The sequence below is a fragment of the Rhamphochromis sp. 'chilingali' genome (assembly GCF_963969265.1).
Source record: "Rhamphochromis sp. 'chilingali' genome assembly, chromosome: 21".
Classification (NCBI taxonomy): Eukaryota; Metazoa; Chordata; class Actinopteri; order Cichliformes; family Cichlidae; genus Rhamphochromis; species Rhamphochromis sp. 'chilingali'.
Genome location: NC_137949.1, coordinates 11852704 through 11869318, shown reverse-complemented (window position 1 = coordinate 11869318; position 16615 = coordinate 11852704). Strand labels below are relative to the sequence as shown.

Sequence of the window (16615 nt, the reverse complement as noted above, 5' to 3'; positions counted from 1 at the left end):
GCACACACACACGCACACTCTCTCTCACACACACAGTAGTCTCCTTTTCGAAAGCCAGGACCTATTGTGTCTTTTTAGTTCCTTATAGGCTGGTTCCATAGATTGCTTCAGAAAAACGCAGTTTAAATAATAATAATAATAATAATAATAATAATAATAATTATTATTATTATTATTATTATTATTATTATATTTAACATGGCAAATTATTCTTCTTTTGCGACAATTAGCAGTAATATTACAGACTTTTTTAAATTTTAAAATAAGATACAGTCTAGGTAAAAATTTACTTCGCTCATTCTTTCTTGGAACGTCCTTTCTAAGATTTTGGGTGCATATAAAAGCGCGCCTGGTGCACAGGCCTGAGGTAAATATTTCACTAGCCTGGCAGAATTAATCACAAGTCTCTGCGTCCCACAAAGGCTCCATTGAGCTGAGCGGGCTATATGGACAAACTGGAGCTGCGCCTGAGCCTCTATAAGGGAGAGAGAGGTTACTGACCTGATCCACCAAGTAATGCTGCACAGCTAAATCCGACATGTGAAGGGACAAGCAGCCCACAGGAGACACCCAGAAAGCTTTACGCACCACGGAGGAATGACCCAGGCTGCAGCCTTTATGCGCACCTCATCAGGAAACTGACTTTGGCCCATGCAACAACATTATTTCGTTGAGATTTATTCAGTGGCGTAAAAGTGTATGGAGCCAAATTATGGTATGTTTGAGCACGCAGGGTTACCATCCGTGTCATTCTGCTTTGGTTCTGCCGTGGGTGGCACACTGACACGGGGAGGGGGAGTCACAGTAGGTCTGGTGACGGTGCATGGGTGCGCACTGGGCTGCAGAATGTGGTCAGTTGCTGGGGATATACTATTTGATCAATTGAGCCGTGGGTTTCGGAAAAGGAGAGGTAAATGTGCACTGGCTAAGTGGACGTACTCCACTTGGAGAGCCTATCGCTCTGTGTTTACCTGTTTACTTTCACAGGTAGTTCAAACAGCCCGCTTGCCTTTTCACTCTGACAGTGGCCAGTACGCAGACTGTTTTTGTACAGCTGGACGAGTTAACGGGACCAACACCGGGAAATGTTTACAGTCCAGTAAATTCGCTCAGGACACATTCAGGCTAAATTTATGTAAAATTATTTGTAAAAAAACAAAGTGTAAAAATACGTCGTGCATTTTGTCCAAGTTAGACTTTTATTTTCTAGTCATGATCTATTTATTGTAGTTTTTGTTGTTGTGTTTGCTTTTTGTATTTTTTTCCCACGCTTTTGGTTTGTGTTTCTTTAAATATTAACTCGCAAAAATAAGAATCCTCTGTTTAGAGTCAAAAAGTTGAAACAAAAAATGTTAAATCCACTTAGAGACCATTGTTTCACTATCCCCAGTTAGGACTGTGTGAAATGTGTGTGTATTGGGGGTGTTAATGCGCACAGAAGATATTGTAAAGAATGGCTTCTGAGCTGTGGATGCAGCAGGATTTAAAGGACAATGCAGGGCGCAGTGCTGCTCCTTCCTATCACCTGCTTACTTGAGTCCGGTTGACATTAAATCTTTAGATCTGACACCAGAACGATACACTATTCTGACTGAGATGTTCATTTGACTTTTGTGCGTATAGTGCGTGCACAAGACTAACCTTTTTTCTCTATGTGATCACCGATGCTGTAATTATGCTATCACCAGTTTTGCCAGTTCTTCCATTTTAATATTATATGCTACAGAGCTGGCTGCCTAATTATTAAAGCTCATTACATTTTTTTTCTGATCCCAGCTTTGCAATCAAAAGTATGACAGAATGGATTCATCCAAAAACAATTAATTTTTCGGATGAACCCCAAAAAACGGGCCCCGTCTGATTAATTATAATTCCCTCCTAAAAATTCATGCCCACGATTGTTCCCAAATAAGTAAAGAAAGGGCTTTTTATATTGTTGATTAAATAAATCTTTCGATTGAATGCACAAATAAGAATGCCGCAGGAGAATCCATAATAATGTTGATCATTGCTTTCCTTTAATCGCTGAATTTCAGCGTGTTCGGATGCCTCAGGCAGTGAGGTAGTCTTTGATAAAGGTAACCCCGCCTGCCTCAGGGTGCCTATGATAAATGTACAGACTGACAAGACCGATTTCCTCCCTCTATGATTAAAAGGCTATATATAATATTCAGGTAGAGCCGGGTCCAGTTTATTTATGGGGGCTAAGCCGTGGCCCGGGGAGACTTGGCTCGAGGGCAGAAATCATTCTGGAGCCCGATTTTTTTCCTTTTTTTTCTTAAAAAAAAGAAGAAGAAAAAAAAAAGAAAAGAAAACAGAAACAGAAATCCTTCCACCTTCCCCCCGCCCCGGGCACAAAGTCTTTATTCGTCTCCTTTTCTCTAATGATTAAACATGTCATGGCGAGATTATAGCGAGGCGCCCATGCCCCGAGGAGATGCCTTCATTTGTTAAACCACCAGTTTATTTGTAACGGTGAATTTCATGCCACGCTTTCCCATTCGCCTTAATCTTTTTCTATGTAAGACAAATTGCTAAAAGGGGGTTTATTATTTTTTAATCACTTCCCATTTCAACATCGCTCTGACACCGGCAGGGAGGAGGGAGAATAGTTAGAAATCTCCAAGGCTTCTTCACATAAATCCAAAGTGACAATTTGTAAAGCCTCGAACAATATTATTGTCAAATAAACAATTAAACAAATAAATAAACAAAAATAAAATAAATAAATAAGTAAATCATCCTCTCCACGAAAACTTGATCTGGCCCGCTGTAGATGGCACAAGTACAGACAACTTGTCCTCCTTGTTAAGCAGCTAGTGTGCGAGAGCAGTAATAACGTTAACAGCTGTTGACATCTGTAGAGCTCTAGCGGTCTCTACCGGCAAAATTAAGAAACAACAGGGGGTGCTTACAATTAGGCAACTTATGATTGCCAGTATCGGTGCTCATAGGTGCACAAAAAAGAAACATTTGATCATACGAGGACCAAACGCAGGATTTCTGACAGGTAAAGCACAGAGATGTTATCTTCGAGCACAGAATTTGGCTCGGCTTTGGTGTAACTTTGTGAGCGCATCATTTGTGGAAGCTTTTTTTTAAAAAAAATTTAATAAAATTTTTTGCATCATTGGGGTCAATGTGTGCGCCTTTTGTTGACTCTTGGACAAGAACATCTGTCGTATTAAAATATTTTCTTTAATTTTACTCTTAGTCATCTCCAGATGACACCTCAATTCTCCCGATTGAGCAATTGAGTGTGAAGGTGAAGGCCTCTTTCTCTAAGTGTCACGCAATGATAATGCTGAAAAGAGCACAGTCTGCCCAAGTGAACGCGTAATGATCACCAGCTACTGTAGGCTGAAAACACACAGGCCTGGCTGCATCATTCTTGTATTTAAAACACATTAAGATCAGCGTTTTATTAATTTAAAGACCAAAGTGCGCGCTCACGTGCATGAATCAGCAGTAACAGAAAATAAGCAGCGTCTATTAAGCTGTAACAAGAGAAAATACTGTATAAACTGCCTGGAGCATCCAGTGCGCTTACCTAGACTGGAGGGGGGCTGAATGTGTTGCCAGCGTTAAGACAGCGCGCAGAGTTAATGAAATATCTTCAAATGGGAGTCAGGAGTGCGTGCAGAGATAAGCCTGATGTGGTTTATATACCCAGAAAGCAAGTGCTCCTCTTCTCATATTGTCCAAGAGCGTTTGCATAGCTGGCCAAGTGGCTCTGCTCTTGCTGACTCGCTAACATTGCATGATGTTTGTTTTCCCCTTGCTATGACGTGAGACAAAATATTGGCCATATGTTCATCGGCAATAAATTGGTCTTGAGCGCAAACACAACTCCCCTTGGAGGGCGCTTTTAAGCTACACAACTAGTTTTCCCTCTTTGAAATGCTTTGGGGACACAAAACTATCTGTTGGTGAATAACAATATTACAACAGCCGGTTTAAGAGATAATTGTATGCCTATGGAAGCGTTGCTAGTTGATCCTTATACCTTGACCTATTATCCCTCACACAGTGCGCTCTAATAAATCGCTTGGTAACCAAGAAGCAGCACAGTCCAGAGAGCAGATGTGGCATGTTATCCACACCACGGTTGCGTTTACATTAGATACCCTGATACAATGATTGATAACCAAGGTCACAGTAATTCACAATGATTCGAGACCCGGGCAGCTCCCAGGAGGCGCACTACGAGCATATAATGTTTGCAACATAGAGCCACGCGTGTCGACACTGAAAACGGGCGCAACGGTGAGAACAGAGAAAATGTCACACGTACCATGTTCAGGAGAATAGCAGCATAGTACAACCCAGCAGATAATAATAATAAACATAATGATAATAACAGAATCTTTTGATGGCATTAACAATTAGAAAACCAACAAATGTTTTTTTTTAACTGTTTGTTATAATTGTGGAAACTTTTACGACTTTTAGTTTTTGAATAAAATCACAAGTCAGAGTTTGACAACATGAGTCAAAATAAAAGCTTAAAAGTTTCAAATATAGCACAAAGTAAAAAAAAAACCCAAAACAGTTTGGTCCCCAAAATGTTAAATTATTCACTTAAATTCAGAATCTGCTCTTAGAAAAAATAAAATGCAATCAAATGTCTGTTATCTTTAGCATATCTTTGCACCTGTTGCACATACACACCGGCAGCATTTTTGTGTAAACAAAGCTTTGTCTCCTGCATGAAAGGTTGCAAGAGTATTAGGCTGGTGTAAAGATGATAACAGGGAATCCCGGCAATTGTCGAGGAAGAAAGCAATACAAGGCAAATACCAGTCGTGCTATTATGACACCTCAGGGGTGGATGACTTAAATCAAGACAATGATTTTATTGTGGGCAGTCTGGAATCTATGCATGATAATAATGGTGTTGCCTAGTAGTGCAGGAGCGACCATCAATCAATAGCGAATACATTACTGATGGGTTTTGTGCAGGGCCACTTTGCTGATGAAAGACTGAGATTATCCTGCCTGTCATCACCGTGTTCAAGAGTATCACTAAGAAGCTGAGAATACAAATAAATAAATTGGCCTCATACCTTGATGAAATTCCACATTAAGGCAAAGTAGTTGGTTAGAGTTGGAATATATTCATGAGGTTCAGACGAATGAGAAAAAGCTTTCCACTCAGCTGCTCTGTGAATACCCTTGTGCTGTTTGAGTTTTGCCACAAGTGCTCTGGGTGCTAAATACAAGACCTCCTGAAAAAGGATGGGTAAGATAGGCCCCGGCGGTCAAGCTATTATCAATCCCTGGCCTAAAGCTTGATGACTAAGATACTTCAGATGTAGTTAATGGCAGCGTAAGGACACTGATGGCACAAGCATTCTGAAATCAATCAGTTCAAGTTTTAATGTATCGACCACTCGAGCGAAAAAGAGGGAGAGCTTCTCGACACACGAATGCCAGAGAGACTAGGTTGATTTCATGGAAGATACACTTTGAAAAAAGTTTAATTAAAGCTGAGGGCTCACTTGGATGGCTGGAACTCATACATGATGATAGCCAGTCCTATCAATTTGAAAGGCTTAGAACATTTTCTTCACAAACACATGCACTTGGAGAGGTTTAGCATTAGATCGCCAAGTCCTCAGTGTTAAGGCGAATGAATAGGAGTTTATAGCCCCTTTAAGAGATGTGAAGCAAAGTAGAGAGATGAGTTGTTTTCCAACAAAGTGCCCAGTTCTACACACTGATGAATATTACCGTTCCTTAAATGACAACAGTGCATTGTGAATTTGAGGAGCTGTGGAGTGCAGGGCGTTCAGTCTTAACGTTTTTGCCCTGCTGTGTTACCTACTGGAGAGGAAGAGAAGCCATGGAACAAATAGTGTGAAAGTGGTGAGCTGTGTCAAAGTGTTAACTGAGTGAAAAAGCTCCTTTAGAGCACTCATGAAATGTCTGGTATTTCCATCAAAATATCAGATTTATGGGTTGTATGGAAGGGTTTTGTGGGCCTTACTTGACATGAATAACTTTAAGCTTGAATACCTCCATTTCAGTGCTAAGCCTCTAGTGCAAGGCCAGTGCTTGGCCTTGGAGAGCCATATAGCTGTTTGTAAACCCTGCTGCTGAGGCTAAGGGCCAATAATACAATACTTACCTGACACATTATTTAAGCATTTTAGCCCTTGTGGCATGTGAGTACAACACAAAAGTCCCAGTCTAGGTCAGTTGCCTGAAAAGGTGTAAGCTTCAAATAATAATCAAGAACGGAGGCAATCAAAATTATTTTCGCTCGAGCACATATCGGCTCAGTCAGGTATCACGAGGAAAGACGACAAACGTTTATGATAGCCGCTGAAGTGAAAGTGAGGACGTAAATAAAGAAAGTGGTTGTGAACCTGCACATACTTTCAGCAAATTGGAAAGTAAGTGTTGTGCAGATATGTGGCCGTATGGCTGTTGAAGACAAAAGCAGCCTAAGTACCTCATGGTTGTGATAGACAAGAAAGGCACCTGACCAGGTATGTTTCAACACTGCTTCTATCATCCAAGGTAAAAGCAGAGCAACAACTCACAGGTAGGACCACCTTAACAATAAAGCATTTTCTCTTTGGTGAACCAAATCATCCGGTAAATTAAACCTAAACCTGAAGGGTAGCGCTGCAAAGTGTTAACCCACAACGGTGCATTGATTCCACAGTGTATTCATCAAGAGAGAACTTAATACATGCAGAAAGCAGTAGTAACTCTGCTTTAGTCTTACAAGACTTCCTTTATTTTTTGAAACAATAAACGCAGCATGAGCCAAGGACAGATCATTGGAGCTGGGTGCACTCGTCCTTGCCTTCACTCCTGCTGAACAGAACAGGTCTGGAGCAAAGATTCAAAAGCAGTGCAAGGATATTGACTGTTAGCTTCAACAGTAGGTCCACGGTGGGGAAGGTAGAATATAACTCATATCTGAATAGTACAGCATGGACAAAGCATGATGAATTAGAGGAGGGATGTCTCAAGGCCACTTCTTTTACAAATGTATCTTGCTGAAAAATATATGCTCATGTAAAATCCTTCTAACAAACATCCTTCTGAAAAGTTTACCCTTCAGGTAGATGAAACCATGGACAGATTAACGTGGTAAAACTTTGAAATTCCACTGAATACAATAGAATACTGACTAGTAGTGAATGTAGTGAAATATCACAATGTTGCACAAAGGAAATGACAAGCAGCCATCAAAGGAAAGGGAGAAAAACATACATTAAAGTAATGGCTTATTGGAACATACATTTTAAATGTTTTATGAGGAATCTAGTAAGGTCAAGTATTGCAATTTTTTTTAAATCCTTTTTAAAGCAGTAGCTCTGCTTTTTTATTATTCAAAGTTGTATATTGCCTAAAAACCAGATGGATGGTTGTAAAGTGTGTGCTGTTGTCCTTCCAGCAACAAGGAGCCGGGCAGAGATCGAAGCAAAAGATCCCCAGTTTGATCCCAGGAATAGAAATCCAGTGTAAAAATGTGGAGCTGAACGCCTGTGAGTAAGGCAGCAGCTGAAAGTAGCACAGAATTACACTGTAAACTAATAATAATAATGATAATAATAATGTCCCCTCTATTTTTTGCCTTTAATTGAATATTTATGAATATAATTCATCCAAAGCTGTACATACATTTTATCACCAGCAAGGATCAAAAAGTAAACTGCATGGTAAATGACAATGGTTCACATGCATTACTGTCCACATATGGATGAAAATGGATGTTCAGAGTATGCTGAGCAAAGTTTATATCACATACTAACTGAATATGCAGAATGCAGCTAGATCAATTAAAACAATCCTCATTACTATAATACTGCAATACTACATCCATAAATGTCTGGTCAACTTGACAGAGCTGCGTTACATGCTGAAGTGTATCCAACTTTATGTGTGTGACAGTCAACGGAGCCTTAAACAGCAACATCATGAGCTTGTGATGTGTCTATAACTTGAGGGGACGACACTGAAAACAACTACTAGAACGTTTTTGGAGCCCAAGAGGAATTTAAGAACTTACATATAAAGTGCAAAGATGATATAACAACCCTTAAAAACAGAAATTTACTTTTTATCCAAACTTATATTAATATTTACACAACCACAAACATAAGCTGAGTCTCTCCAAAACTGCATCCAGGTCACTTTGAACATTTGAACATTTAACTCAATGCGAGCTCAAATAGTGCCTGATGATAATCCATTTCTATAAAATAAGCTGTCATTCACACTCAGTTTACTGCAGATTATATTTCTTTGTGGCACTTTAAAATGTTTTTAACTACTTTAAAGGGTTTCTCAACCAGTTTGGCCCATAAATGCAAAAGGTTAAGGTTTCAATATTGTATCAAAGATTCTACAGCTTTTGGAGGTCTGAGGTTACATTTTCAGTGTCCATTTTTCCACCAAGAGAAAAAAAAATTCTGTTTACTGAAATCTTACTTAAACAGACAATCGCACAAATAATGACCCAAAGCTAATGCCTTGCCATGAGTAGGTGTGCTCACGGTTGCATGTAGAGCAGTGTGCATGCGGATATATCTTAATGGCTGTGAGAGTTTCTTCTGTGTGTGAGTGCGATTGGATGCGTGTGAGAAACTCTCTATTTGAGCCCATCAGGATATGTAACCTAAACAACACAATGGAGAGTAACAGAAGGGCTTGGGGGCATGAAACACTCACCTTGAACCAGGCTGTTCCTTGCAGACACAAGGATTGCCCATCTGCACATTTCTGAAGCCTTTTGATTAACAATGTGTCCAAAATAAAAGCTGAAAAGGAGAAAACACAATTTAGTATTTTCAATGGCTTTCTGCAGATGGGTTGCCAACATATTTGGATAATTAACGTGTAGATATTTTCTTTATACTGGGCTCACGATGGCAATTAACATGTTTTGTGAAGAGGTGGAAACTTTTTTCGAGGCAGTGAAGATGGAGGGAAATGCATTAGAGGAGGTCATGAAAATGGGCTTCTATTCTTTGTGCTAAAAGGATGCTTTTATAAGGTGATAGCAATTGAGGAATAAAAACCCAAGGGCAAATAAATGATAAAGAACTCATCATTAATTGGCAATCTTTTGGGCTTATATAAATACCACTCCAAATGTTGTACCCACATTTTCATTGACAGTAATGGTAAGTCTCTCTTGAACTAGAAATATGAAAGGCAAAAGGAGCCACAATGCCACCCAAAAAGGACAACTGTGTCTCTCAGCAAGCCAAAGGTTTGCAAATTGCCCACTCTGTGTTCATCATGATACTATACAATTCAACGAGAACAGTAATTGCTTTAAAAGAGATTAAAAGATGCAAACTGTAGTTCTGGAGACCTTCATTCTGAAAACTGGATTAATTTGTTGTTACCAATTTGAATGAATTTGTATTAAAACATAAATAAGTGCATCCTGATTCACAAAGGATAAAATATGGTGGTCTCGCTGGAAAAACAATGCGCTGTAGAGTTTAAAGTGTCAAGGTTTCCTTTTCAGAAACATACTTTGTGACTCGGTTTGGCTTTCCACTAACAGTTTTTCTTTATACTCAGGTTGTGGTAATGTATGTGTGAGCCATGACCTGGGTCTTCACACCCATAACCCCCCCAGTCCCCCCTCTCTCTCTCTCGCTGTGTCTCTCTGCTTGCTGTCCCTCTCTGTCGCCACCTAATGGCAGGAGTGTGTGTTAATTCTGAACTCTGAAGCCCAGCTGAGGAAAAGTGTGCACTGCACAACACATCCTCCCTCTCTCAGGTAATTATGTCTTTTATCTGGGAGACACATACAGCTACTTTAACATCGGATATCCAGCCGTCCTAATGGGCCATTATTCAAATAAATGGGGGAAACACTGTGGGGTTGGTGACCCCCTCCGTGCGGCAGGGTCCTCCATCCAGGCACACCTGCTGAGACAAGGTAACGTTTATCACTGACACCTTCGCAGGACAGAAACAAAATGGCAGGCAGGGTCAGCGGTAAGGAGCACACTGGGCCTGTCATATTGCAAACATGTCCATTTGGTACAGCTCTACTCTTGTGGTTGCCAGGCTACTGCCTAATATATGGTGACTGAGTGTGCGTCAGGAAAACAGAAGTAAGATGTTGACTTTGAGATAAGTACCTCTTCAAATTAAACAGCACCATCACATTGCATTCAAAATAACATTTCCAAAGGTCAACTTTAAATGGTCCCCATTTGGCAAAAAAAAAATCCCTGTGTTCTTCAACTCACTAAATCATCAAATTTGCATACCAGTTATGTTAGTTAGTGGCATTTAATTATTTATGTTTTAATTACACCGAATGAAGGGGATAATATCACTGTACGGTAGTTTTGTGGCGCGTGTGCCCCTATCATCGGAGCACTCGGATGTCTCCTTATTAAAGTACACAAAAAGATAATTATGTCCGGCTCTGTCTAAACATTTCCATGGTGCTGCACTAGAGAATCATCGCTGAATTGGACACAGGAGAGGGTTAGACCTCTTATGATTAATGTGCTTGGTCACACACACTCAGGAGTGGTAAAGGCATGTCAATTTCTTCTCTTTCCTGCTCTCCTCCTGAGTTAAGGGTCAGCAAAATTGTTTGGATGGCACTGATTGCTGCTAGGTTTATAATGTGCAGTGAGCTCACCTATGTCCATAGGTGAGCTCACTGCACATTATAAACCTGGATTGCTGGAGTGCTGGAGTCTATATGTAAGGCCAGCTGGCATGCAGCAGAAGAAAACACCCTTTTCTCCTAAACTGCTTTTGTGATGTTCATTAACAAATGCAAGGACATGGATAGATAGCTATGTATGTTGAAGGTTTACAAACATGTACCACACCAATGCAATATAAAATCTAACCATGAAAAAGGTTAACAATGACAAAAAGCTGCAGGTCCAAATTTGCACAACTCATTCCCACCAGCTCTCCCACAAAACACCCATCACCTCGAAATGCCTTGCTGAATAGAACTGCTGATGTCATCGGAGAGATGGTATTGACTGACCAAGGGGCAGCAAAGGCCAATGCAATTAAGAGACAAGAGAACATATAGCTTTAAAGACTGTGTAAATAAAGGGACACTGCAGTAGGTCCAGACAAAGGCCAGTTCAGAGCCCTTTCAGGAGATCCTTGGATTGGGGTCTTCTCCAAGTAGTGAGGGTCTGGGTGGGAGGCCTAAAAGAGGTGGCAAAAAAGGAGAGTGTGGGTGTCCGGAGCGATGAGGACTCAGGGAGTTGCTAAGATGGCTCTGAGAGGTCAAAGAGCTCAGCCGGACTCTGGAACAGTCAGGTGATTGCATCTATGTCTCACGGATGTCCACGTCTCTCATTTTTATGAGCTACGGGCTGGATACAACCAACTACAGTTAGATTAATTCTTTGATTGCTGTATCAAAGATAGGTACACCTTAATCATATGTACGTGTTTCCAAAATTTTACCTAACAAGAGAGAATTTATGCTTTATGAGAGGATTAAGCTAACATTTTGGTAAAAGTCCACATTACACATCTGCACACATTAATCAGTAAACGATCACACCACGTAGAAAAAATCCTAGAAAACTAAAAATTGGAAACTTTGTGCATAGAATGGTTGTGGTACTAAAATGCTCCAGCAAGGTACAATAATATATTTTTGTATGTAAGTCTTAGTCTGCTCAGTTAGTGAAAAATAAACATGCTAAGTAGTGTTTTTACATGAGAACAATATGGCCCGTAGCAATTTACCTTGTTAGACTGCTAATATTCACAGACAAGTTTAACTCTGTTGAGAATGTCACCGCTTTAGAAGGTTTTGGACAGAATTAATAAATTGAAGCCTGCCAGTGCTGCATCTGTCGAAATATTTCATAGAAAACCTGAAAATGTTCACCTTCTGGTAACACTTGGGCAAATCAAAGGGTCACCAAAGTCATCGGGATTTTTTTTTTTCATAGGCCATGCAGTCAATGATTATCAAGACTTCATCAAAAAACAAAGTGATTGAATGAGCAGGGAAGTCTGGTGTTACTCCATTCCAAAGCCAAAATGAGTTTCTTCTCTGGACTGGATTTCTAGAGATCTCATCGCATCGAATTTCTCTGAAAATTTGATTTTATTGCAGCAAAGTCTAAACACAACATCCTGGCTAATCGTTAGCGTTACAAGGAAAAAACAAAATTAATCAGATTTGTACAGTATACAGTACGCCAAACCCGATACCATCTTAAATATGACTTCATGTAACAGTCATTTGATGTGTGCAGCCCGTATCATCACCATCCTTTGATGGAGTACAGCAGACTAGACCAGGGTCTGCTGCATCTGTCTCAGGTGTTCAGTGTCAGCACGATCCTGGGATAATTGACTTATTTTCTCGTTTCGTGTTCAACAAATGTTATGTACACCTTAGTCTCATTTACATGTGATCATCAGCTCTGTACAGAAGTCGTGTTTTCATCCTTGCTGTCCACAAATTACCCTGCAACAATGAGGACAGCGTATGTATGTCTGGACAGCCACCTGAAGATGGAGAGAGTCATTGTTTCCTCTTCCATTTTTTAAAGTGGTTGCTTTTCTATCAAGGCCTTTTGATACATCACGTTTGCTGTTCTTCACAAAATAATAATACAAAAAAAAAAATGAGTGTAACTCTGCTCTCCATAGCTAGAACACAAAGGCACTTTTAGAGCCTTTTCTATCAAAGCACCTTTGACACCAGAATAGGATCTTGATGCATAGGAAGAGGGGTGGACATTGTATCTGGTAGGTTCAACATCTATCTCTGTGTGAAAAGATATTACAAATTCACTGGCCCACCACCATTGTCTATAGACTCTGGTCCTTGACCATGATTTTAAAAGGTTCACCACTTGACCATGGTTTTTCACAACATTCAGCAACCGTGAATGCATGTTAGTCCTTTCCTGTGAATGATGAATGTATATTTTTGCCTCTGCAATTCAAGGATGTCGCATATTAACGGATGTGTCTGACACCGCAAACGTATCCATTTGCATAATCGTTTACTTGTTGTACAATAAGCCCCATTGATAATTTAGCTTTGATCTATCTGTCAGTCTTATGGGTTTAAATTTTAACAGTCTAGTCCAAACAGTGTCGCGAACGATGTCGCTAGTCGCTCCTGGAACAAGCTGATAATATATACTGGGGAAGAAATCATATAGCATGTGTGCACTAAATCAAGCAACTCAGTGACAGTGAAGTGCACCGAGAGTCAGCGGTGATGCAAAGAGACGCAGAGGACTTGATGGGTTCAGTCTAAAGAGATAGGCGCCGATTACAGTGGGTGCGGGTAGATGTGTATGGAGACATGGGGGCAATATTCCCAGACATCTTTCCACAATAAATATATTTTTAATTTGTGCTATTTTATTAACCAGCAAAATCACTTCAAAATGAATAGCACATTATTAAGTCTTCTAGTGGCTCTTACTGTTCTTTATCATGAGTTTGTATCACTGCGCAATTCATCTCCAGCCATTCTTCACACTAAATATGTTTTATATGAGCCTTCATTTATCATGGCCTGTCAGCTCTTAACTGTATCATTATTCAGTCTAGAGTTATAAATTGGAATCATTAAACGGTTTTTCATATAATCTGATGCAATAACTGCTCCCCCTTTATTGGCTTGTGAAAAGAAAATAGTAAATACAATTGTCTGTCAAGATCTTTGGAGATAGCCGTCTCTCTCAGGCTGAAATGAAATTAGGCCAGCCGAGGAGACAGGATCAATGTCAGCAGATTTGTTCGACTTTCATCGTGAAGGGGACGAGGGTTGAGCAGATGAAGGATGGCGAGAAAAGGAAGCTGACACCGCCGAACCCGATGAGGAATGTGGGCTTAGCTGTCAATATTTTTTTCATACAGTGTCACATCAATCACAGGTGTCTTTTCAACTTCTCGCTGCGGTTCTGCTGAGACATTTGGAGATATTACATTCTCCGAACTAAATGTGTGGTCTCTGTATCCTTTTGTCCCGCAGCTGAGATGCTTTCATGAAAGGAGATTCAGTGATTAACAATGACAATGCGGGGTCAAATTTTTCAGCACTTGTATCATATTCTAATCCAGAGAAGTCCTTGGCAACGTGAACTCCTTTTGCGGCTGTACCAAATTATATCAGCTACCAAAATTTTTGTGCAACCTAAAAGACTTTGAAATTAAACAGCAGGATCTATAACATGCCATTACCGTTTTCTAATGATACAAATATGCCTGCACTTATTTAGCTATGGACTGTACATATGTGGCACAGCTGAGACACGCATCATTCTCAGGAATATATCTGTCATGTTTTTTTTAAGTGAAACTACAAAACTACAGTTGAGTTTTAATTTGAGTTATTCTGTTTTCTTCACTCTGCACACATAAAGAGAAGGCGATAAAAAACCTGGTCGGAAAATGGGTAAAGACTGCCACCATCTGGTAATCTCTTCAATTTAGATCCCCTCTACATGTTCTGCTTTTATTTTGAAGACATTTTAATGCAGTTTTATACCAAGACAGAGACAAAGAGCTGCGCAAACAGGTTACTACAGAATGAGATGCAAAAATTTAAAGTCAGAAAAAGTAAAAATGGGAAGAATATACACTGAGGAAATCTTGCTTTCACAGGACAAGGACCCGAAATATACTTTTATATGAGCCTATGCTGCCATCTACTGGATGATAAACTGAAACGATGAAAGATATGAGCGGCAGTGCATGGCTGAGGTGGAAGTGATTGAGGTCACAATGTCTTTCTTTCACAGAAAAGGCTTTCTGAGTAAGTTCAGAAGAAAACATAAGATCAAGGTTGCGTCTTGCAGGTGAATAATCGAGTGAGCAACTCCCAGTTTAGGCCAGGTGGTGGCGTGTTTGTACCAGGTTGCACTCAAGTCTGCGACAGAAGGGTTGTAGAGCAATTTTGAAATTTACAAATATACTGGATCACAGAAGAAAAAACTCACCTGGGTGAATTCTTCACGATTTCACTTTTTTGGTTCTAGTTTAAATCAGTTTTTAGGAAAAAAGTTTTTAAAGTTAATTTGCAGATGTTTGAGGCCCCAGGTGTTTTATCCATGTAATGAACAGATTGTAAGAAGTAGTTTCATTTCTAAGGAGCTTTCAAGTCCAAGTTTACCTGAAAAATTCCATTGTTTGCAAAATGTCCCAAACTCCAAACCAAGACTATTTATTTACCCCTACAGACCCATATTTCCACCTGCATGTTGAACGTGTTTATATGTAAACCCCCCAAAAGAGAGTTCACACCAAGGTCTCTGTTCTGTCGCTCTGGCAATAAAGCTCAGCCATGCTCTCTTTCCGCCCTCTTTGGCCCCCCATCTCTCTCTCTGCCCTTCTTAATACTTCACCATCTATCAGTGTGTGTCATGCAAAGATGAAGGAAAACTCTGGAAAAATTAAAGCATATTGCTATGGGTATTTGGCATCTGACAAAAGAGATAATAGGAATGCGACTGTGATATTTTCTAGAAACAAATACGTCTTTCACCGTGGAAACAAACTTACCTAACAAACTGTAAAAAAAAAAAAGCATCAAATCAGTGTTTGCAGTGTTTCAGTTTGATGTCATTGCAGACTAAATGGAGAGAAGAATGGAGTTGTCTTCAGCCCGACAGTCATAATTTTGCTGCTCCAGTTATTAGCTCACGGCTCTTTGGCTTATTATTAGTTAAAAGGTCAGGAAGGCCAACTGACATGTCGTTAATACTTTCATTTTTAGTTTATATGGAGTTCATTGAAAATTAATTCTTTGAAATTTACATTTGCACTCAGCTTGAACCTATCATTGACAGGATATTTGTGGCTCTTTAGCTCCAGTTATTGAGATTTGCACAAGTTACGATGCAGCTCTCCCCCCAGCAGAACCATCTGCTTTCGGCAGCCTTTTCACCAGAAAAATGTGTAGCCGAGTCTTTCTCGTCGGTGCTTAAAGATGATGACACGAACGACCCAACTACGCTTTCTCAGCCACCCGTGACCCAGGCCTCGTTAGACAGGCTGATTCTGCAAACGTGTCATCACTTTGCACCATCTTGTCGATGTTATCGCAGTTATTTGCATTCTCTCCATGGAACTTGATATGACCCAGAGTGCTATGAAGTAAAGAGAAATGTGGTATGAATGTCTTTACATATCAGAATTATGGGGAAAGTTCTAACACCAGCTGGTTCTCCCACATTGCGTAGCCAGCCAATTAGTTGTAGGGCAGGGTGGTTAAAGGTGTGCGGCCTCTGTCAAGACAGACTTATTTCACTGTGCATCTAATCACTGAGAGTAAACTCACATTTTTAGAAGCAACTGCTAACGAGCTTGCAAAACATCCCTTTGTAACAAATGATGTTGCTTTAGCTTTAAAAAGGTTTATGCTCAGATTTGTGCTCCATTCACATGGAAAAACCTGGTGTCTGCCCCGAGCTCTGTATGCAGAGAAAGAAAACTATTAACAGTAGCCAATCAAACCTGTCCTCCAGAACTTGCTTGCACTTGTCTTGGCTCCAGTTCAGAAAAAAGCAAAAGAGGACAGAGAATGGCTCGGTATGAATCATTTGAAGACAGGCAGACAGTGATAAATCCATTTTTAGCTTAAACTCAAACATTTTAACAGCAG

The 16615-nt window shown here is 40.1% G+C and overlaps 1 protein-coding gene across 1 annotated transcript in view; it reads right to left on the bottom strand.

Annotated features, from left to right (window-relative positions):
- Nucleotides 1–2336, bottom strand: part of nkx2.2a (NK2 homeobox 2a) — an 11642-nt gene extending 9306 nt beyond the window's left edge. Inside the window, 1 exon segment of the mRNA XM_080870314.1 lies at nucleotides 502–2336. Coding sequence (XP_080726440.1) covers nucleotides 502–540 — 39 coding nt within the window. The 5' untranslated portion in view covers nucleotides 541–2336.
- Between the last annotated feature and the right edge of the window lie 14279 nt (nucleotides 2337–16615).